Source organism: Xiphias gladius, chromosome 17 (genome assembly GCF_016859285.1).
Source record: "Xiphias gladius isolate SHS-SW01 ecotype Sanya breed wild chromosome 17, ASM1685928v1, whole genome shotgun sequence".
Taxonomy (NCBI): Eukaryota; Metazoa; Chordata; class Actinopteri; order Istiophoriformes; family Xiphiidae; genus Xiphias; species Xiphias gladius.
The window spans coordinates 19,816,825-19,840,407 of NC_053416.1; the positions used below are offsets into that span (position 1 = coordinate 19,816,825).

Consider the following 23,583-nt stretch of genomic DNA (forward strand, 5'->3'; position numbering starts at 1 on the left):
TTAATGGTTTGACACTAGTGCAATTAGAATAAGTAGTAAATAGATTAAAATCAATCTGCGAAAATTTTGATAGTTAATTCATCATTTATGTCATTTCCAAGCAAAAATTCCAAAGATTTTCGCCCTTTTTTTTTTTTTTTTTTTTTTTTTTTAACAATTTGGCTGTTTCCTTAGTCTTCTATGATAGTTAATTGGAATATTTTTTCAGTCTTCAACAGTTTGTTCATCAAAACAAACAATCTGAAGATGTCAGCTGGGGCTCTGGAAAATAGTGCCGGACATTTTTCACTATTTTTAGACATTTTATACACAAACCAATTAATCAATTGATTGAAAAAATAATTATAATAATATATATTAGATGAATCAATGAAAATAATAATTAATTGCATCCCTATTTCACACTGCTGCACATGACAAAGTCACCTTACTCAAGATACTCAGATACTCCAGCACTGGCTAGTAGAGGGACTTTAAAGGCCCACACAGAGACACCATTATAATCCTTACTATAGTTCTTACTGTATATGAATTTTCACTATTTAAAGGTTCAAATTATTTGCTTCCCTTTTTTAGTGTTGCTTCAAATATGTGGCTTCAATTAAACAATTCAGTGCCTCTAACTTGTACTTGTATTGTTGTTTGTCAGTGGGTTTTGTTTATAACAAAGGACAATGAAGAAGGACTGGAGACCAAATTAAATTGCTGCCACCTACAAAGATGACTTATAGTTAGATAGTACTAAAGTATGTGAGTGTTTTTGTTATGTTTTGGGGAAAAATTAATTTCAAGAATGTCATCATTGTTATCACAATCATAAGATGGCTGGGTATGGATAAAACTTACTATAGGCCCTTAGCCAATGGATAGGGACAAATGATGTCCTTCTAAGCTTACTAGCTATTGTTGTAGTCAGTGTCTTCTTCAGATTTGCACACACATAAACTGTTTTTTGTTTATATATGAGGCACTGCACAAAAAAAAATCAACATTGACTTTGTTAGCTAAATAATCCGTGGCTTGCAGTAAAATGTGCTTCCCTCTATTGCCACCAAGCTTTTAGCAGTTTGTCATCCTTTCTAATCCTTAATAGTCCTTCCAAGAGTTACAGCACCTGTATGTACATCCACCAAGCCACATGGATTTTCCTCCCAGGGAGGGTATGATACCAGCAAGGTCTGACTGCCTGGACAACACAGTGATACACTACAAGGGGAGTGGTGGCTGTTGAACGAGAGCCAGACCAGCTAGACAGGGGGGAGGGGTGCGCATGCAGGGAAAGGGAAGCGACAACTGTGGCTGAATCTGGCTTTGATGAGGAGGCATGGGAAGAGGGAAGGCTCCGTCTTCGAGGGAAGCAGGTGTGTGAGGAGGTGATAAGAACACTGCGGCAGGCACTACATACACACAAGCACACACACATACATGCAAACAAATAAACGTACTCCAGCAAATATCACTTACTGAAACTGTTCATTCAACTTCAACACTAAATTTACATGGCATCCCTTCAAATAACTGAACTTGCACTGGTGCAGTCATTAACTCTTTCTGTTTCCTTGCATCAGAAGGAGACAGACAGACAATCTACACAATTATGGTGTAGAAAAAAAAATCTAAGAGTGAAATGAAGATGTTGAGAAAGGGAAAAATGAGAAAGGTTCATTTAAGAAGCTAATATTGTGGTGAATACTTTTTTCAGGGAGGAGAGGATGTGTGTTACAGTGGGTGTTCACTGTAAGTGTTTTTTGCTTGCACACATATAGCACACGCATATACATTAATGTGTGCGAGTTAAAGCATCCCTGGGGAGTGTTTTGTGGCAATGTGTGGTACGGAATAGAGAAAAGTAATTTATGGATAAGATATTTGTTTGTCTGGTTTATTTCACAATCCATTAAAATTAATTAAGTGTCGCTAAATGTGGTGCTATAGAGTTCAGATTTTGCAGATGCATTCTAATCATTAGCACAGTTGTTTCAGACTGCTTAACAGCTTCTAACAGCCTGAGTGAAGCCACGCCAGAGTGTTCTAATGGCTGGAGAACAGCAAGTATGAGGGATGGTGGATGGCGAATTAGTAATTGAGAATGCCTATTGCAGTATTAATGTATAAACCACGGTGTGTGAATGTAAATCTAAACCCCACATACATCAGGCATAGTAAGCACCTGTCCATGCTTGTTAATCAAAGGCAGGGCGTGTAAGTGAAACAGAAAGGACGCAATTAGACACTCTTTCATCAAATGTTGGGTTTGTTTGGCAGGAAGACTGCATTAAAGAGTGAAGGAGACACAGCCAAGCAGCTCAGCCTACTTCATATCCACTGTTATTTCAGATAGACTTTGCACAGGCAATTAGCTCCAATCAGGGATTAATTGAGCTAACACAGAAGGAGAGGAATGGTTTTGGAATTGTTCTGCTTTAGCATTCGTCCTAACTCCAATTAAAACGTCCTTTAATTGACTGCCTGTCTGTTCACTATTTGTGCATTTGTCATCACACGTGTGTATGAGTGTTTATGTTTGCATGTGTGGTGGCACCACGCAATCATAATCCAACTCACTCTGCTGATCAGGACAGTGTAATATCACGGAAAGCTTCCGAACAAGCAAATAGGCGGACCTTGATCTGAGATTGTTCTCTCAACAAGGTCAAGAATTTTAGCAAGGTCATGTTTGCAGTTCCACAGACAGTAGTTTGTCTTGTTTTTACTGTATTAACACACAACAAAACTACCAACTAAGTTGCCTCAGACAAGGCATTCCTTGTAGGTTACTGTATACTTCTGCTCTTTAAACCAGACTTCATAATAAACAAGAGAGCTGTGCCTGAGGATGTGAGACTGCTTTGATTATCTGATCAAATCTGAGAACTGACATAACCAAGCCTTAAAAATTATTAGTAAAACCTGGCCACACCAAAGGATCTTAATAACCCACTATTCTGCATTGGAGATAATGACTTCAAATATGTCTACTCCTAAATTAAGCTAAATTTGTCAAATAAAATAATTATTCTGGCTATTCATATTAGTCCCTTGTCCTATTGAGCCTGAAAAATGAATCCATTTTAACAATGGAACTAAATATTTACAAACTTTTCTCTTTTTGTAGCTGTGTGGCACAGGGCACTCAACTAAGTACACTCCTGACATAAAATAGTCTAATATTGTAAATACTTCATGGAAACACGAATTAATTCAATGAAATATGCAAACAGACAAGAAAAATTTTCATATTTGATGCTGAAAAACATCCTGTGTGGATGACTGAACAAGGATAGACTTGTGCTGTAGCTGAGTCATGATAGAAGCCTGTTATCTGAGGCAATCTCATCCAAGCTGGCAGAGAAAAGGAACGGCCTTTTCACTAGTGCACACACAAAAACTTGTACCCTGCACATGTTGAGTCATGTCAGTTCCTCCTAGGACTATAAGCATATGTATTATGTTTTAAACTAACATTTCTTATATTTCTTTTTGTGTCATGATCTTCTACATATTAATATACTGCAAATGCTGTATAGAGGTCTGCATTCATTTCTTCTCAGGGAAAACAGACGGTCTATATTTGGTTTAATCCAATGTCACAAACAAAAACTCAAAAGCTGAGAAATGTTCATGAAATCTTCATCTAAACCTTTCTAATTGTTCTCTTACCCCTTCCCATTACCTATTGTTATAGGTAATGGGAATGTTATAGATCACTTAAATCTGCACAAACAATGCTTTTTGGCTCAGCAAATCACATGAATGGTGTCATTTTGTTAATCTTCTCATCCATTTTCCACCTCAAAATACAAATTAATTGTGTTAAAAGCCCAAAAAGACTAACTGTGTTCCTTCGATATAATAGACATGCAAAAATTGCTTCTACACATGGAAGGTAAATTAGATCCTTATTTCAAAATAATACTAAAAAGCCTTAGCACTTAAACGTCTGACTCTAATGTCAGTTAATCAAGTTCGAGCGTCTGTCTCAAAGTTTAATAAGTACAATTGCTAATGCTTCAGCTGCATATTACATCGCACCAGATCTAGCAACTGTCAAAAGATTTTTTTAATGATTAATTCCAGATCAACAGAAAAGGCCAAGTCAAGTGTTAATACCATAATTGGTATTCCCTATTTTTCTTTGTTGTTTTAATTGTCCTTGAGCAAGACTTTGCTCATAAGAATGTAGTCCAAATTCTCAGAATTACTAAAAGGGTTTTATATTTCATTTATTCATGCATCCTTACTTAATCACAATCGATCAAGTCTTGATTCCTACAATTCAAACCACGAAACCATACTAAGACGGTGTATTAAATAAAAGGCATGTTACATGTATGTGACTCAAGCATCATATTAAAACATTGCAACACTGAGCCAAGAAGTAGCCCTACAGATTCAAACATACAGTATTTAAATAAGCAACATAGTACTTGGTCCATTATCATGATCAGCTAGGTAAAATTCGTCATGAAATATTGCTGCAACAACCCTGTCCCCTAGAAATGATGTTCATATACAACAAAACTGTTTTCTCAATTATGGCGTGCTGACAATGTGATCGCGGGCTGGATTACGCTCGGAGGCAAATTTTTGGAATGAATGAATGAAGTGATACGTTTATTAACGACAGCGGATTCCCCAGGAGGTGACCGAGTTGGATGGCAGGCGTTCAAAGCACACAACTGTCACACCAGACACCACGGTCCACAGTCCTATCTGTGGTTAGGTTTACGCGCATTAAGCGCTTTGGTTAAGGTTAGGGAGAGACCATGGTCTTTGTTAGATATAAACAAATGTGTCTGAAGTCACTGTGGACTTTCACACAATCTTTCACTAACCTTAACCAAGTTCTATTAGAGCCTAAATATAACTATAAAAAAGTTTAATAATGCTGTAGTCATGACAAGTGGTTATTGTATTGCAAGATTGTATATTTTGGTGGAAAACAGACAGAATGTCTGAGACCATTTTACTGATATGTTCAGTATCAACATATTTGCAATTTGCCACATGTGTAAACATAACCTCATTATGTTAATAGAAAACATAATCCGGTCACAATTACGTCTCCTACAAAACATATGCGCTGTTGCAAATTAGTTATTTACAAACATATTTTCTAAGAGACAGGTATGGCTGCAAAGAATAGTCTTGCAGTTACCACATACTACATCCATTTTTTTAATCGATGGGATAAGCATCTATGTCATACAAGAACACATTTTGAAAATCACGAGGAAAACGATTGCTCTGCAACTTTTGATATTTTTTGTTTACTCTTTATAGAATTATAGTTAAGTTTAATTTGCTAAATCCCGGGAGCACACGCACTCCACTATATTAGTTCATGTGCTGTATATACTGTAGCATACTGCCAAGCTGCTATTGGACATTTCATTTTTCCTTCAGTGATGAGTCCTTTATTCAACAATCGTTACGCTGTAATCTGCTTAAGTGCAACCAAAACCCTGAAACCTTATCTCCAGTTCTTATTTGATGCTCAGTGTGGGATTCTGGGGTCTATTGCGGCAAGCAAGAGCTGTAGAAATGGCAAAAAACTTTACTTTATGAGCATATTTCTTGGCAGACTTGAATGAAGTTAGGCAAGTAATTTGGATTTAAGTTAAGTTTGGACAGTTCTTCACAACAGCTTTCATAAACAGTTGAATTTACTCAAATAGATATACCAGTAGAATAATTTGCAACAGCTCTATTAGTAATAGTGAGTGAAAGAGGCAAAAAATGACTGTCACCCTTTTGTCATTGGTATCACAGCCATAGCCTAGGGCAAGGCTAAGAGAACACTGATGACCATAACTTGCTTCATTTGTTGGCTATGAAGTAAGGTAAATAAACCAACAACCTGATTGTTTCAAGGGCTTCTCTACCCCTTGTGGCAACTGCCTCCCCACCCAACATCCATCATGGGAAACGATGATGTGTATGTTTGTCTCTACTTTATATGCCTTCTTTGCACACTCTGACAGAAAGCTGTCAGCTGTGGGGTTCAACTGATTTTCCACCGGCATCCATGGAGAAAATCCTGGATGGATTCAGAGCTGCCTGACTTTTCTGATGTGAAGGAGTGCTGGAGACAGGCCTCGCAGGTTTTAAGCAGATTAATTAGGGTGTAGCAAAGACTGTGAAGAAATCTCTCTTCCAAAAATGCTATTTCCTCTGACACAGCTTTGCATACCGGCAAGTCCCTGAACTGTGCACACTTCCACCCGCATCTCGCTCTAACTCTCTCATAGACACGTACAAATATACTGCATGCACACACGGAGGAGACACTGCTGGAGGGCCAAAAGCCTGCCATGGCCCTCACTCATCCTATCTCTCCAGGGTTAGTCAAATAACCATAGCCCCTCCTCTTTCCCTGAATGTGTTTATCATCCCTGCTTCCCTCTCACTGTTTTTGCTTAGAAACACATTTCCCCTTGTTAGCGTGCTTGCAAGGAAAATGTTACGCTATTAGGGATGATTTTCACTGCCTGTCTCTGCATCGGAACATGGTGTTTATGTAAACATGGTTGCCCAGAAGGAGCGAAAAAAAACAAAACATCAGATATAAGAACAAACAACCCAGGCGTTAGCAGCTGTGAAAGCAGTGCAGTTCAAAATTCAAAACTGATTGAAAAACACCAGCAATGATGTGAATTGGTTCTTCTTGTGCTGCAGACTGAGCACTGCTCCAGAGATTTGGAAAGTGAAAATGAACCCATCCAAACTCAAACCAAAAGTTGTTATTCCTTCTACGCTTTGTGTGAACACCCATGGCCTTTCATCTTATCTCACTGCACTGATTGATATTGAAGAAAAGACAAGGACAGAAAATAGAAGCCCCGAATCCTCATCACTATCATCATTTTCATCATTACATGAAATATGACCGAGAGCAGAATCCCACAATGCCGTGCAAATGTCTACGCGAGTTAGCATCAAGAAGACACAAGAGATATGCATGCATCATCTGGCCAGGAGAACATCACTTGTGGGGAGACAGCCAGAGGCCCTAAGGAGGAGAAGTGGAGAGGAGGGGGGAAGAGTGAAGGGGATAGCATGAAAGAGAATAGTAGAGGGAGAGGAATAGAGGGTGCAGAAGAGCAGAGATGACTTGAGAGGAAAGTAAAAAGAGAATGCGGTACAATATTGGGGAAGAAGAAAAGGATGAAATGAGTAGGATATTCACTATAGCACAGGCAGGGAAATAAAACAGAGAGGCAATCAGAGAAAATGGAAGCATAATATCCCAGTGCTGCATAATCTCCACAGATTCAAGCATAATGCATAATCTCCACAGGTTCAACAATGCACCATGTGCCCTAAATCTGAGCCAATTACAAAGTGTGTGCTTTTTGGATGGTTTGCATGTGTACATGGGTATGGATTAGACTGGAAGGAACACGATTGTGGGAGTGAATTTAGGATTTGGGAGGGGTTGAGGGTGGGGGTGGGGGTGTGTGTGTCTGTGTGTGTGTGTGTGTGGGGGGGGGGGGGTCTTCCGAGGTGACAGCTGGGTTCCCAATGCATGCAGCATCCCTCCCCTTTGCCTTCTATATACTCTAATGCCCTTCACTGACCAGATTAAAGCCCAAATGACAAACGCACAAAGGCTGGAAACATCTGTTCTGGAACACACTGTCCATCCCTCCCCATGCTGAGCCCTGTTGGTCACTCCTCAGTTCCAGTCCCAATGCGGACAACATCTGCAGCAATGGACTACTGCACATTAACTACTGGAGCATGAGACCAAGCTAACCCACTAACCATGACAGCAGCATCCTTTACACAGGAACATAAATGCTTTATACTGTAAAATGCCTTTCCACTGTGTTGCCTTTTGTATTATCACATTTATTTACTTGCATCCTTTAAACCAAAATGCCTGTTTTGTCTTTCTAAAATGTGCTGTCTTTTAAGTACAATCCAACTTTCATGACATGACATAATACATATGAATTTAGTCTTGTGCCATCTTCCCCTCCCTGTTACTTAGCCTGGGGTATAAAGGGTTGGAAAAGGTAAAGAGAGGAATAGCAAAGTGTTGTGGCTCTTTTGATCTACCAAAATGCTGCCATTGTGCAACATCCACTTAGGCTTGTTGTGTCTGCTTCACATTTACACTCAATTCAGCCTCCTACAACCCTTTTCTTATTGAGTATAGCAGCCAGGTCAGTCTCTTGTGTGACTAAGAAACACTGGCTGTGAACGAAAGGGCCTTTCTTGAAAGAGTCCTTGGCAACAGAAAAAAAAACCCCTCTGCAACAAATTCAATTACATGGCATGCCATCCTTCGTTGTGAACTAGTGTAAAGTGTCTTTAAGTATGAAGCTAAGTCATCACAGACCCTGTGGCTCATGCCATGTTTCCTATCACCCTTAATTCAGATAAGGGAATTTTGCAGCTGCAGTGGAGGATTTAGGAGTCCTTACACCATACAGTAAATGGATCATAGTAACAGTGTACAAAAATTAGGTGTGGTGGGAGGCACCGGATCCATAATGACAACCAAATGGCATGGTGTTTTGAAGGTTGGGGATGATGCAGTGATACAGGGAGTGGAGTGGTGAGGGAGTATTCAAGATGCTTAATGAGAAGAATGTAAAGTCAGAAACTCCTGGACTATGTAATTTAATAAGATATTTAATAATAGACTATTTGGTGTTAAGGACAGAAAGTAAAGTACACTGAGATTCTGATTACTAAGGCATGCAGTGCAGGATGGTTAGCAGCTGTCTGATTATCAGATAACCCCCTAGTGCACTGACTCTGAATCTGACATCCAGTCCATCCTTCTGCCCTCACAACGCCAACAGTAACCATTGCTAGCATTATACATACAGACACATGTTAGATGGAACGGAATCTTATTTGCTGCCTAGTTGGAATTAGACCCTGTACAAGAGCGGAGAATAATTTGACATACATTGGGGTGCAGGCACAAAAGGCGGTGACAGGCCTCGATGCTTGCTCTGTCTTGTATAAAGCATATACTTATGAAATATCCTAACCCAGGTAAAAAACACGAGGAAACAGATGCTTGAGTTTGTGGGCTTGGGGGCTGGAGAAAACAAAGATACTACATTCAGTGGATTTCATGAATTAATCAGGCTTCCGGATATTCCCTTTCCTTTTTACTCGCTGAGGGGTCTACTGGGCAAGTCTGATGTCATTTTATTGCTGCCCTGGCCTGGTACTCTCCACTTCTTGTGAATTAGATACAGATGGAGTTATTGACGATTACCGGGCAAACTGATGTGATGGAGGTGAATGAATGGGCAAATGTAACATTTAGCACTTATAACAGCACTCTGGCCTAGATCGGGTGGAATGTTGGGTAGGCTACATGAATAATAAACCAACACCAGAGCCCCTCTTGCTGGCTGGTGACGTTCTTCACTAACATCACCACAGCCAGACTGGAGACCACTGAAGAAATTGGATAAGCATACTAAAATTAGTGGTATTACACCATGAAAAGACACATATTTTAACACATTGTCTAGCGTCCAGCCCTGTTTAATGCACCAGAAAAGAATGAAGATATCACATTTTAATACTACTGCTTGTGCCTGAGTGTTTTTTTTTCTATGCTTTCTTACCCAAATACCAAGACAAGTCATATGCAGGGGTTGTACATCAATCACTGCACAGCAACAATTATGAAGCATTATCATTTTGCTGAGAGACACAACAATTAGTTTTGTCACACTCAGATGCACACACAGTCACACATGCATAAAGGCACTGACGCCCACGCACAGACATACAAACATGTATGCAGTATGAGCGCATGGGCATGATTGGAGTCAGTTTAGATATGACTCATGTGATTTTACTTTGTTCCATCACAATCCCTTCTGTACATCTTAATACTGAAACCTGACTTTATATGACGGTTATAATACATGGCTTTATGTGGCTTTCTGAAAACAGAAGGCTACACCCAGCTGCAGCTTCCACGGATGACAGCAGCAATAAGTTACAGCTGTATCAGTAATAGTGTGAAGTCCTCATTCAAGGTCTGCTAATGCAGTAGCTTAAGCCAGCGCCAACTCATCTAAAAGGAGATGTATGACCATATTTCAAATTCAAATGTAGAAACATGACTGCATTAAATTATAGCCAATAATGTATTGTGTACAGCATCACAATATACAACCTTGAAAGGTAGGCAGCGGTGTCTAATGAATCATTTTGCGATCCATCATATTGAAAATGGATTGTGTAGTATGGTCTTTGCCAAATCCCAGCTTAAACATATACACACAAAATAAAATTATCAAATGTCAAATGAATGGAATTTACAGGTGAATGTAAATTTATCAGATATGTTTCTGAAAAAGAGGATAATACACATTAGATAATTTGCTGTGTTTAAAAATGTAACTGGATTCAGTATTACCACACAGTCTTCTTTTGGACTAGTGCAACTTAAGCATGAAAACTTATGGCTATTTTGATAGATTTAAACATTTTTTCTCGCTGTGTGAGCAGTAATATCTGTCAGATAGGGATAGAGTAGCTGGAAGCTTCACCCTTTCACACTGTTTTGCTGGAGGATTTTCAATCAGTGGGCAGAAAACCTTAGGCAGACAGAAATATTTGGTTTATTCATAACAGGGATCCTCAGTCAAAGGCTATGACAGGTGCATGGGAGCAGCTTGACCCAATATGACCTTTGATTTTTTCAACAACTTCCCAAACACAGTCTCTCTTATACTAATAGATGGCACTGACTGCTGCTGTCATTGGACTGGAATTGACAGTGAATACAGAATCTATGAACCCAGAAACCAGATAAACTGTGATAACCATTTCTTAACTGTTAATTTCATAGATTTTAGTCTCTTAATTATTGTCAGTTTTAAAAGTAAAGATAATATAGTCTAGTTACAGTCATACAATAATAATGTTTTTATCAAATTGAACTGTTTTATGAACTTTGCCATCGGGCACCGAGACACTGTAGTTTTAGTTATGTCTTTTCTTTTGAAAGAATTATCCCTAAACTTGATGATGCATTCAATAAAACAATAATAACCAGGAAGGTTAAATCAATCATTTATATGAAGGTAAATGAAAAAGAAAAGAAAATCAACTGAGCATAACATTGAGCCAAAATCGCTCATCAATAAATGTCCTTATATCTTAAATTTTAATATAATGTTTTCCTTTGACAAAATTGACATTGCCTCTTGATGGGGAAAGAGATATACTGTAATGGTGAGTTGGTATATTATTGAAATCAAAATTCAACATGCACATCACCTGAAGGAGAAATGTGGATTAATTAGAAATATAGAGAAATAGTAGTACCAAATACAGATGATTTGAATTAAAGTAAAATTTCAAATTAAAGTCAACTTGCCCACTGCATAATTTATGTCAGACATTAAGATTTGGGACCAGCTCAAATCATTTACCAGGGTATAATACAGAGTTTCATTTGAAAAACAGTCTAAAACCACTGTGGAATACACAGATAAATCTTGAAGTACATCCATTATAATTTCCCCCATTTGGCTCTAAAATGTAACATGTTGAATTTTATCTTAAATTTACACACATATATACAGCTGCTTCTTAAAAGAATTAGAAACCTACAACAAGCGTCAACACAGTAAATTTAGTTAGCATGCTTCTTCACACCAGGCATATGTTTCTTCCAACCAACTGTAAGAAAGTGCACCAGAGCTCTTAAAGGTGTTTGCATGGTCCAATTAACAACAGATGCTAGCCCTTAGCTAACTTACCGAACCTCATAATGCACAGACCTCCAAGGAGTGAGCATGGTCCAGTTAGCACCAGATGCTAGCCCCTTATCTCACTGTCTTCAGCCAAAAAATATGCATAAATTAGTTCCACTTAACTGCCCTGACCACCTCTATATTTGGACTGTTATAAGCATGAGACCACATTAAACATAGGAAAATAAGTCTTCTATATGGGATGAAACTGATACAACACAGACACAGAGACCAAATAACTAATGTAGAGACATGTTGAGCTATTCAAAAGGATGTATGGCCATTTCATCAGCCATATTACAGGCAAATATACCATCATAATCAACTACTGTGCTGGATAGCATTTATAGACAATAATAATTCAATGGGATTCAGCCACTCTAACTGAGGTAAGAACACAAATGGCAGTCAACTATTCATTATAGCAGGATTAAAGCTATTGTGAATCTAATATGCTTACCTGTAAAAAATCAAAACTACAGGCCTTATAAATGTAAAAAGGTTTAAAGCATTTTGTGTGTTTGGTGTGACTCTAAACAAGAGCTCTAATTGTCCTGGGAGCCTGTCCTAAGAAGTCAGACACTGACCTTCCCAAGGGCCCTCTCAACAACAGAATAAAGGAAAAGGCTAGTAGTGCTCGGTACTACCTGGAACAATTGTATCTCCTTTGACAGACAGCACAAACTATATCAAACTTCAGGATCATTAGTCGGTCACTTGAACGTTTGGGTACATTTTTTAGATTTTTGTTTCAGTTTCTGCTGTGTTTTGATTGCCTTAATGTAGCCGGTGTAAACAGTTACATGTATCTCACTAGCACTCAAATAGTTGATAGCTGATGTCTCCACCACAAAAAGTGCTTCAGTTTGATTGAGATAACAGATACATGTATGAATGAGGGGGTGTAGCTTTTTCTGGTGTAATCACTGCCTAAGGCTGTTAAAACAATTATATTCTTGTAGCACAGGTATATTGACAGCGTTACACATCTTAGTTGTGTCTGTGCTTGAAAGACAACTCTTTTACAGAACTCCAACTGGATACCCATCATTTAAAGCAAAGGAAATGATCATACCATCTCAATACAATTCTCTATTCTTATACATAATGTTTGTGCTTGAACTATTGATGGTGTTTATCTGTACATTTGTCTCTTCATAAACACTGCATCAGATACCACTGATTTGATTATGGTAAAACTTGGATGAAATATACATCACAGTATTTTTATTGCAGCATCTCTAAAATGTCACTGATTTGGCTCAAGGGGAGTTTACAGTGTTTGCTCTACGATGTGTCATTCACAATAGCACATTTATTCTGATTCTTGTGAAACAGCAGAATGATGTACTGCATCCCCCTTGTTTATTTTGCTTTTTAGAACACACAATGACTAGAGTAGACCATACAAGGACAACATGTTCTGTTGTCTTCAACATTATGTTGTACCATAATGTCCAAATTATGAATTAATTCCACTTAATTCAATCAGTATGAGATAATATGAAGATGACAGCTAGTGGTGAAGGCATATACTAATAATGACAAAGATCACAAAAAAACAAAGTAATATCCGACACATCAACAGCTAAGAAAGATCAGTTTCAGCTGGTTTCACAAAACTCAGTACCCAGTACCAGCCTAACGTGAGCAAGGCAGAGGAAGGCAAAGAGGAGATAAAAACACATAAGTGCTGTTGGACTGGCAACAGATGGTGCAGTGTGGGCAACCTATCTACTCACAAAAAAAGTTGAAAACCTGCCTGGGAACGCACACTAACTTTGGATTTTGTCACCAGGTGAGGTTGAAGACGACTTGCCACTTTCCATAAAACAAGAGAATGCCTCCCAATGGAACCCTACTGAAGCTTAAGTGGTGTACTACATTTACAGAATCCCACCACCAGTGCAAACTAGGTCCTAAATAATATTAATGGCTGACCACAACCTCATTTCTGATATCACAACAAAAATCTCACTCAGAACCCACAACCTCACAAGAGAACAAGAGTATTTCATGCCTGGAGAAAGCATGCTTTTTGCTCTCACATGATGCCAATTAGGCAGATATTGTTGACTGGAGAGTCTACAGTGCTGAATGGTTCAAAGGAGTTCCCATCACTGAAGACAGCACAGAAGCAGAGAGTGAGGGCAGGGGAGAGACACAGCACAAACAGAGGTCAGATTAAGACAATTATTTGACTGCCTTTACAGCCTAAAAAATAATCATGCTGATAATAACACTCTAAATGAATGGTTTGCTTCTTCACACAGGCATTCTGCATACGTTGATTAGGAATGTTGATCAGTTGTTATTGCAGTACACAAAATACATACATCTACATACATAAATTGTTTAGGACTGGGTAAGCATGTGACACATAGAACAATGACGTTTCCACCCCTTTTGGGTACAGTTTGTAAGCAACTGCTAAAATTTGTGAGATGTCTGATTAGTGACGTGTGAAAATGAGCAAGAGGAAACAAAGTCTAAATAGCAAAATACCCAATTTGCTTCTGCTTTCCAATGTTAACTAATTTAGGTAATTGATTAACTAACTCATTACTAACTAATTTTTCCTGTTCTTTTTTATTAGGAAACAGGAAAACACAAAATATTCTGGTAGCAGACTTTCATTTTTAGCCGGAGTTGACCTTCATCAATTGAATTGACTATATCAGTTGTAGCTAAATAGTAATGATTTTGTTAGGAACTTGCACAAAGGTCAAAATGAAACTTCTGATAAATTGGAAAAGGACTGGTTGTACAGAGGAAAAAAAATATCCACTCTTTAACATTCTACTATCATTCATTCTATGATTCTGTGTGGACTGTTTATTTTTGTAGCTCAACAAGATCAACAGAGTTGTGAGTCACTTTAGTGAAATGATCTAACTGATCGCATCATATCCATTACAGTGGTCAGAACTCCATTAAATGGCTCCATGGATGGTAATGTCTTTCTGTTGGTCGGTCTACTGTATATCTCAACAACTATTACATGGATTGTCATGACAGAAACTCAGGATTCCCAGAGGATGTCCCTAATGAAGTTGGTGATCATCTGAGTTTTCCTCTAGCTCCTTCAGCAGGTCAAAGGTTTCACTTATCCTGTTAAGTATCTCAACATTTACTGGATGGATTGGCACAAAATTCACATCCATCTAGTGCAATTACAAGGTTAAAATGTTAATTTGTCCAGTTCTTTGGTTTAGGGACCAAATGCCTGCAAAACTATGGGTATTCGCATCAGCTACAGCTGTACTTTGTGTTTAGTGCTAAGTAGCAAGCATTACCATTATAAACTAAGATGGTAGAATTAAATTGAATTAAATTACCTGTCAATCTAAGTAATATTATTATTGTCCCTGTGAGCATGTTTAATATTTAGCTCAAAGCAGTGCTGTGCCTAAGTACAGCCTTACAGGGCTGCCAGCATGGCTGTAGGCTCTCTGTCATGTTTTATTTGGCCAGGTTTTAGATATTTGTCTCAGCGATTTTTGCCACCAGTCGGAACACCTACAGTATGTCCGCGTAGTGTATGCTGGGTTAGGCTCCAACTCAAAATTGCATCACTTCCTGTTTGAATGGAAAGCACTTGTAACTTGACAACAAAATTTGGGGATACTTTTCAAATTAATTGTAATTTATTACATGCTCCTTTTTGTAGATCTTAGAATCCACAATTTTAGGAGTAGAATAGAATTCTACTCATTCTAGTAAAATTTCAAATAAATGTCCAGCTTGTCTACACTCTCATCAAAATAAATACTACCGTGCAGTAACACTAACACAATCCATACACTGGATTTATCTAGCATTGTGGCTGCATAGTTTCTTGGCTGCCTGTGACTGGGAGGATTTAATTGATGATTGTCTGGCTGAGTGACTATACTTCTAATTCACTTAACACAGAAAAAACAGAGGGGGACTCATCTTGCGCTGGAGTTTTGAACTAATGAAAACCCTTGCATCTGCCACCCCTCCACCCACACCTCCCTTCAACACATCGCTGTTTATGTCTTTTTGTCCTTTCTTAATAGTTTAAGCGTGCTGTTCTAATTCCATCAACAGCCACTCACTCTGATGATTAGTGCCAGTCCACTGGTGACCTGGAGGTCGCACAATTGTTTGTTGACGTTGCTGTGAAGTAGTGCTCAGCTGCAGCATCTGACTAAACAGACTGAAGATGTGAAAAGCTGGCTCAGTGGCTGGCCCAGTTAGATTGTACACACTGACAGCAGGTGATTCTTGATTATTAAAATTACATACTTGGATGTGGGAAACAAGTGACATGCTGCAACAGTACTAGAAACACAATGAGTCTTGTTTATCAACCAAAATACAAGACCTTCTAATAATAAGCAGACATGGCCTCATTTCTTGGTGAAATGGCTGATGTTATCATTTGTGTCAAATATGCACCCAACAAGACTGTTCAGGAAATAGAATTTCAACAAGGGTGAAAATACTCCACATTTGTGCCCAGTGATGGCCTATCAGCTGATATCGTACATGTTCCCCTATGGCCTTGGATCAAATTTGCTTCCTTCCTGAGTCTTCCTTTTGACTCTCTTATTTCCAGTCTGAGAAAAAAAAACATGGTTGAGAATATACATATTGGTTTTGTTCAGTCATTTTCAACTACAGCAAGCTATGTGTTGAACTTTAACCACTTCTTCTGTAAATCCATTGTCTACAACATGCTACAAGATTAAGAAAGAACAAATAACCATGCCAATGAAAACAAAAATATGTTAATACTGTCTTAATTGGCCGTCAGAGCTGCATTGAAGGGTGTCTGAAATGATGAAGCACAAGAAAAACAAACGTAACTGTAAGAAAGAACTTCAAATAACTGTAAAGTAAATGTCATTATTTCTTCAGATTTAGGGAAAACTGACATTCTGGGTGTATTTTCGTTTTTTTCCAATGTATTCTGCTTTTTTGCCATCAAGTTACTATCTACTGAATATTTATCGTGAGCTCTACTATGCAACTCATATGGAAAAACAACTGTATTGGAATAAGTGTTTTTTAGTAAGACTTGGTTAATTTATAAGACAAACAAACATTATGAGGTAGATTATTTATATTTGCCAGGCTGCCAGCTGTAGATTTGTCTGGCATATCTGCTTAATTTACATATTTTAAGCTTTGCTACCATTTGAAACAGCTGAAGTGTTTTGCATCACATGGAATGAATAGTGCCCCTTCAAATTTCAGTCAGACTGAAGCTAATAAAATGCACCACGAACCACCAAAATTGAGCTTGTACAGCACAAATGCACCCAAGGGAGCAGCTCCCCTCTAGTTAGCTACATTTTCTAAGCCACTGGTTGAGATACAATGCTACATCCCATTAGAAAATTTGAGGATGTGTGTGGACTCCTAAGGAAACAAACCATTTTGAGCAAGGCTCACTGTCAGAGAATCCCCAAAGCACTTTCATCTACCCGCTTGCTCCCACCTACAGCATTGCATGACAACTTTGGCTGCAGCAATACTAGCAGGATCCTGCAGCCCCGGAAGGAGTCATACGATTATGCGTCCCTGTAGCCATGATATTCTGAATTACACAAAGATGACTAGAGTTGCCTTGGTCATACTGTCAGAAAAAACAAACTATTGACACTGTCTGTGCAAGAGAATACAACACAGAACAAAATAGGTTAGTCTCTATTATTTCAACAGGCAAATAAGATCAACACTGAAATAGCATCATTTAGGGGTAAAGTTTTGAACAGGACCTTTGAATGGAGCTTTGACTACTACATAGTGAACATCAAACATACATAGGGTTAGAAAAAGGAGATTTAAATTTGAAGCAACAACAATCTCACAGTTTCACAGTAGTCAAATAGCAGGTACTTCAAATTTAATGTACACAGGGAATGGGGGTATTTACGTCCCACGGTTGGTTTGCATGGTCATATAGCAGCCAAGGAATACAGAGCAATATATGCTGTTAACCCACATATGTGTTGCTGATACATAAGTAGCCTACCTCTCTTCAAACAATAGAGAAGAAAAAATGATTACTTATAGTAATTGCAGCTCCTCCGTTGACAATGAATGTGATAATTAACTCAGAAAATTAATTCAAAAAGGCTGTTTGAACTGCAAAATACAGATGGGCTTTGTTGTATTTTTAGGAGAACCACAAAATCCCTACAAAATCACTCTGACACAGTCATTGTGTTTATAAATTCAGCCTCTATTCAGTCAAGGGAATCACTAGAGCAGCTATAACATTTGTCTCCTGACACTACAACGACAGTTTTGGGTCCCTGGTTTCGTTATGAGAGAGAATTATTCTCTTTCTTCAAACACAACTGTACTGCTAAATATGTGCAATGTAAATGTCATGTATAGCATAGAGTTTATTATTATTACAGTTAGACAAGTATGATGGTATAGTAGCTTTAGCACTAGTAATCAAATGAATACCGAACACCACAATGTCTTTTATACATAAAAGCCAATGCTATATACTCTATCAAGATGTAGACACACACATACATACACATTCCTTTTTAAAGGCAGATTTGTATGTCTTCTCAAATACCCAGCATCTCCTTAAGCATTAGAATTTCCAGGGCAATTCACCACTATTGATTTGAGAGAAAAGAGAGGAACCAGCACCAGTAAAAAAAAAAAAAAAAAAGAAAGAAAATAGAAACACATGTGTCTAATGTGGAGAAGGCAATAAGACAAAGAGGATGTGGTGCACAAAAAGCACAAAGATCTCAGATAATGCCTTTACTGAGTTGCTATTAGGTTCAAGGCTCTTATCTTTTTTTTTCCCTTTCTATTCCATGATTTCCTAAGCAAAGCAGCACAAGTTACAACAGCACCATAAAGACCATAATTGCATTGGGCAGAGTCCCTTTCAATTCTTATTACAACAAACTACTGCATGTAGTGCATCATAGTGAAGTCATGATTCAAACGGGCATGTATAAAATGTATATAGAAATGCATTTACATATATATATATATATAGGCTGATTGGTGTATTTTATATATTTAAAATCAACTTGCAATATACTCTTTGCCTGGAATTCCCTATTTCCTGCTTGTATACTACATCTGTGTGAGAGTGAGACAGAGAGCAGGGGAGACAGTGTGGGTGTTTGTGTGTGCATGCATGTATATCCGTGTGTGCGTCTGAGCGTGTGTGCATCTTGTTCATGGCAAGAAATCAGCTCAGTTTAGCACATAATGGAAATGTGAATAGCCCAGAGCGCATCTCTCCCACACAGGGAGAGAACTGGCTGGGAGCAGGCTGCATCTTTCCAAATCCAAACAGTGAAAGGGAGTTAGCTAGGTTAAAATCATGCCCCCTTTTTCTTTCCTTCCCTGGAGCAATTCACAGCTCTGCCCATACATTACTCTAACAGGTCATCCAAACAGGTCTCACTAGCAGTCTGAAAACATATTCACACAAATATGAAAACACATGCCATGCACACAGCTAAGTATACACACACACACTCTTGTGGGTTCAGTGGATAGGTGACGTTGCTCATATTATGACAGATGACATTTTATATATGGATCCCTTAACACAACAGCCCCAAAAGTTATGCTTAATTTAACATAAACACTACCTTTTTCAAATGCGACATTAACACATTTTCACATTTTCATATACCCCCCAAAACCAACCTCAATACATACTGCATAACCATTTTCCCATTCTTCTGTCATGCAAAAGTCAGAGTCCTTTGACCAGGGCATTATCTTTGTGCCTAGAGGGACATGATGAAAATTCAGACTTACATGCTACTTCTAGAGATGCGTTCCGGCTTACAGCCTCTCCCAGATAGTTTCGGGCCACACACACATAGCTGCCATCATCGGGCTTGCTCCGTCGTCCATGGACGATGCGTAGGAAGAAGAGGGACCCGCTGGGCAGCAGCATCCGGTGGGAGCGGGGGTTGTCGCGGTCGGTCTCAACACGCTCCCCATCTTTGTACCATTCCACTGTGGGGGTTGGACGGCCCTCTGCCTTACAGTTGAGAGTGGCTGGTTCCCCTTTGGACACAATGAGGTCAGAGGGGTGCTCCACAATGCGGGGAGGGAAGTCCTCCTGGCGAAGACGAGACCCTAGAGGGAAACAAGAGAGTAAAAACTCCTGTTAAAGTAATAGTCATAATATTTACACACACATAACAGATAACACACACGACAAACAACAGATTTTTAAATGTGATTGGTAGAATAAAATGAATAAAGTATAAATTTCATTACAGTTCTTGAAAGGAAAGGTGACTAGTGTCATTTTCTTACTGACAGCACTATATGCCATGATACGACGCTCAGGCTCCCATATTTACTTTCACAGACAGGAGCTGAGGAGTCATTACATCTCATTAGGTTTTTCATTAACACGTTCCATCAAACATTGACATCATCAAACATGTTGTCTCAGTGGGTGTATAACAGTGACTGCTGCATTGGATTTTTCACTTTGTACTGTAGTAGTGTGGAAATGCAAAGTTTACAATTCTCTTTCCTCCTTAAAGCCTACATTACTATATCAACATGCATAATATTTAGATTTTAATCCGTGTATTTGATATTCAATCCTCAGCAAATGTCATGCCAATGTGTAATCCTGACTATCCTGATGAGAAAAATGTCATAATATGTGTAACCGCAACCCAGTTAACAACCTTCACCCTGCTCATTCTTTCCATTTATTTGGCCATGTGAACGTCTTAGCTCAATTCAATGCTGCTTCATAAATTCCACCTCTAAATGTCACAGAGGAATGACCCAAATGTAGTGTCACTGTGTTTGTTTACAGACATGACAGCATCACAACTCTCACCTGTTTCATGGTATGTGAGCACATTATAATGCGTGTGTTAAAAGGTCTTCCTTTTCTGTTGTGTGCATGCAGACAAACCTAGAGTGTGATGTACGAGTCACTAAAACAGACTTTTTGGACTGACATGAGGCAAAGAAATAAATAAGATGTAAATAAATATAAATGATGTTACATGGTTTTGCCCTTGATGGTGACAAATTGCAAAGGCAACCGGGATGACTGGCTGCTACACAGCAACCAGACTAAAGCTGCAAATGTGCATAAAATTGATGTGACAGTCTATAATGTTAAGAGGTTCGTTGACAAAAACAATTCCATTAGCTGGCACCAACACACCGAAACATGGTGATACATTATGTTTTTAACATGGTTTTAAAACTCTATACATATGTTTATAGTGTAAATAACGTTTGTGTAGATCCACGATAACGCACAAACAAACACAGAGTTTGTGGATATAATTGGTTGTCCCATTACCCAGTCTCCACTGTGCTAATGTAGAGTTTTATGCTGTCAAACAACAGAATTTAAATTAGATGATTTAAGTTGTGGGTGGCACATTGGCTCAGGGGTTGGTACTGCCATCTAACAGCAAGAAGGTCCTGCGGGGTCCTGTCAATCTGTTAGCCCTGTGATGGACTGGTAACCCGTCCTGGGGGTTTGCCTGCTTTCTGCCCAGTGCATGCTCCAGAACCCCATGACCCTGATTACAAATAGGTTGGATATAAAATGAATGATTTTAAAGACTTAAGTGTTGAGATTTAAACAGATGAACAGTCCTGCTCAGTTAAAAATTCAATGATAATTTGGTTTGAGCCTTAAAATAAAGATTCTTGGTGAAGAAACATTTTGAATACTTTTTTGGCCAAAATGTACCTTGTCTTTCCGTCTTGGATTGCTTAAGGCTGTTAAAAGCATCAAATCCTTTTTGTTAATGGGGATCTATCCATGGTGCTGAAGCTAAAGTCAAGGCCTTGCAGAAAAGAACTGGTCAGGAGGGCTCGGAAGCAGGGCGCCCTGATAAAGGTCATTTCGGGGTTACAAATCTCTACTAGTAGAGTTCAGAGGATCCCAGTTTAGGCTTATAACCAAAAGATACATTTGACTGCCGTGTGAAGAGCACAAGTATTTCAGGTTTTTTATGTCGTTTAAAAGTTAAATTTGAGATGCCACAACCAAAGTCAGTCTGATCGCTGCAATTTGAAATCAGTAAGACTTAGATACAAGTTGTCAAGATCGGCACACTGTCAGTGCATTATAAATGGTATTGTACACCGACTGCAAAGTCTCAACATATTCCTCTCTAATAGATCACAGATTGCTTACATTGTTCCCAAAGGTGTAGTCAGTTGAAAACCATCAAGTCCTCCCCAAGGTCTTACTGTATTTCAACTACTAAATCAAAGCTGTTGAAATGTACAGTGAGCTACATATATTTGCAGAATATGACACAAACCAATGCACCAGCCCTGCAATTAATTCAGCCCACATGTATGGCAAATGGGGTGGACAAAACATTAGAAACACTTGTCAGGAGCAGTCCAGCACAATCTACAGCCTATAAAATTACCTGAGAATTCAATCAACGGAAATTATGGCAACAAAAATTGAGCCATTGCACTGCTTCGCTTTAGACGCCATGGATGTGCTCTACCAGATAAACTAGCTACACAAAGTATTACCAGTGTCCTGAATTCACCCGTATCTACACCCACTTTATGTGCTGATCACACCTGCACTACATTTACTCCACTGACACAGATTTATGTTCTATGGGCTGCAGGGGCCAAAGTAGTACAAAACACTTCATGATAAGGACAGCACTGCTTGTTAAGAATCTTAGATATGTCTCTTAGGTACAGCTGCGTTTGTGCATATGCACAGTAGGTCCTTGTATTGTACAAGTGTTCTCTGGACACAAAAAGTCAAGGGTGGACTTCCAGACTATATGAGTAAGCATATTCTCTACGGCACATTAGACATTTCAGCTGTAGGACCCACAGTAGCTCCATCATCTGCCTAAGCAACCTGAGCATTTAGGCCATATGACCCGAGATAGAAATAATTAATGCAAACTCTAAAGCACAATCTGACGAAATATAGGTTTGAAACACTTTTAATGAACTATACAAGTACAAGACAAGCAGAGAAATTGAGAATACAGAGATAAGTTAAGTGTGGCTAACTGGACCCAAATTTCAAACTGACATTTAAAACTCATTTCAGTACCCGTGGGAATAATGGCAATTTAAAAGCTGTCAAAGATTATTATTCGAGTAACAAATGTGTTCAATTAGGGCTGCCCTTATGAATAAAAGAACAACTTCCGTCTACCTATGCCATTAAATATTTGGCCTGGCACAATGTCTCGTATCCGAACTAAATTAACCAACTATGATATGGCACACCGGCATGGTGCATTTGGTATTTTACACACAAATACAAGGGGAGCAGCTAATTCACTATAAATCATGTGGGATACCGTACTTCTACCGTACCGTACCTTCTTGGTGCGCTTCAGCTGGTAAGACCATGGGGTCGAACACGCTTCAGGTCACAGCCCGATGCGCTTTTCTAACGCTTGGTGTGGGGCAAGACATACGTTCGACCACAGCGTTTAGTTATAGCTGTATTCATGAACTTACCGTCGGTCTGGGTGTACAGAAGTCCACAGAGAAATAGATACTGTAGAGGAACCATTCTGGCATATTGCCCCCGTCAGCTATCGGCGCATGAATTCCTCCTCAAGCGAAAAAAAAAAAAAAAAAGCAAAAAAAAAAAAAAGAAATCAGTTAATCAATCAGTCTTGTTTTCACTTCTGCGACTTTGTGACAATTTACTGTTTCAAGTTAGTCAGCTAACACAAGCTAAACAGTCCTATCAGTCGCCGAAGGAAATCGTGCTCATTCACATATCCGTTCTTCCTCTCCGGGAGCGCACCAGCGAGCAGTGCACCGTCGTCTCGCCGACACGTTGGGGATTTCTGCAGTCACC

General features: G+C 38.9%; 1 protein-coding gene across 1 annotated transcript in view; it reads right to left on the reverse strand.

The window, feature by feature from the left end:
• The window catches only part of LOC120802467 (roundabout homolog 2-like), a 76,223-nt gene extending 52,934 nt beyond the window's left edge, over positions 1 to 23,289 (reverse strand). The window contains exons 1-2 of the mRNA XM_040150324.1: positions 23,235 to 23,289; positions 19,536 to 19,862 (exon numbers count right to left, since the gene is read on the reverse strand). Coding sequence (XP_040006258.1) covers positions 19,536 to 19,862; positions 23,235 to 23,289 — 382 coding nt within the window. The remainder of the gene's footprint in view (positions 1 to 19,535; positions 19,863 to 23,234) is intronic.
• Between the last annotated feature and the right edge of the window lie 294 nt (positions 23,290 to 23,583).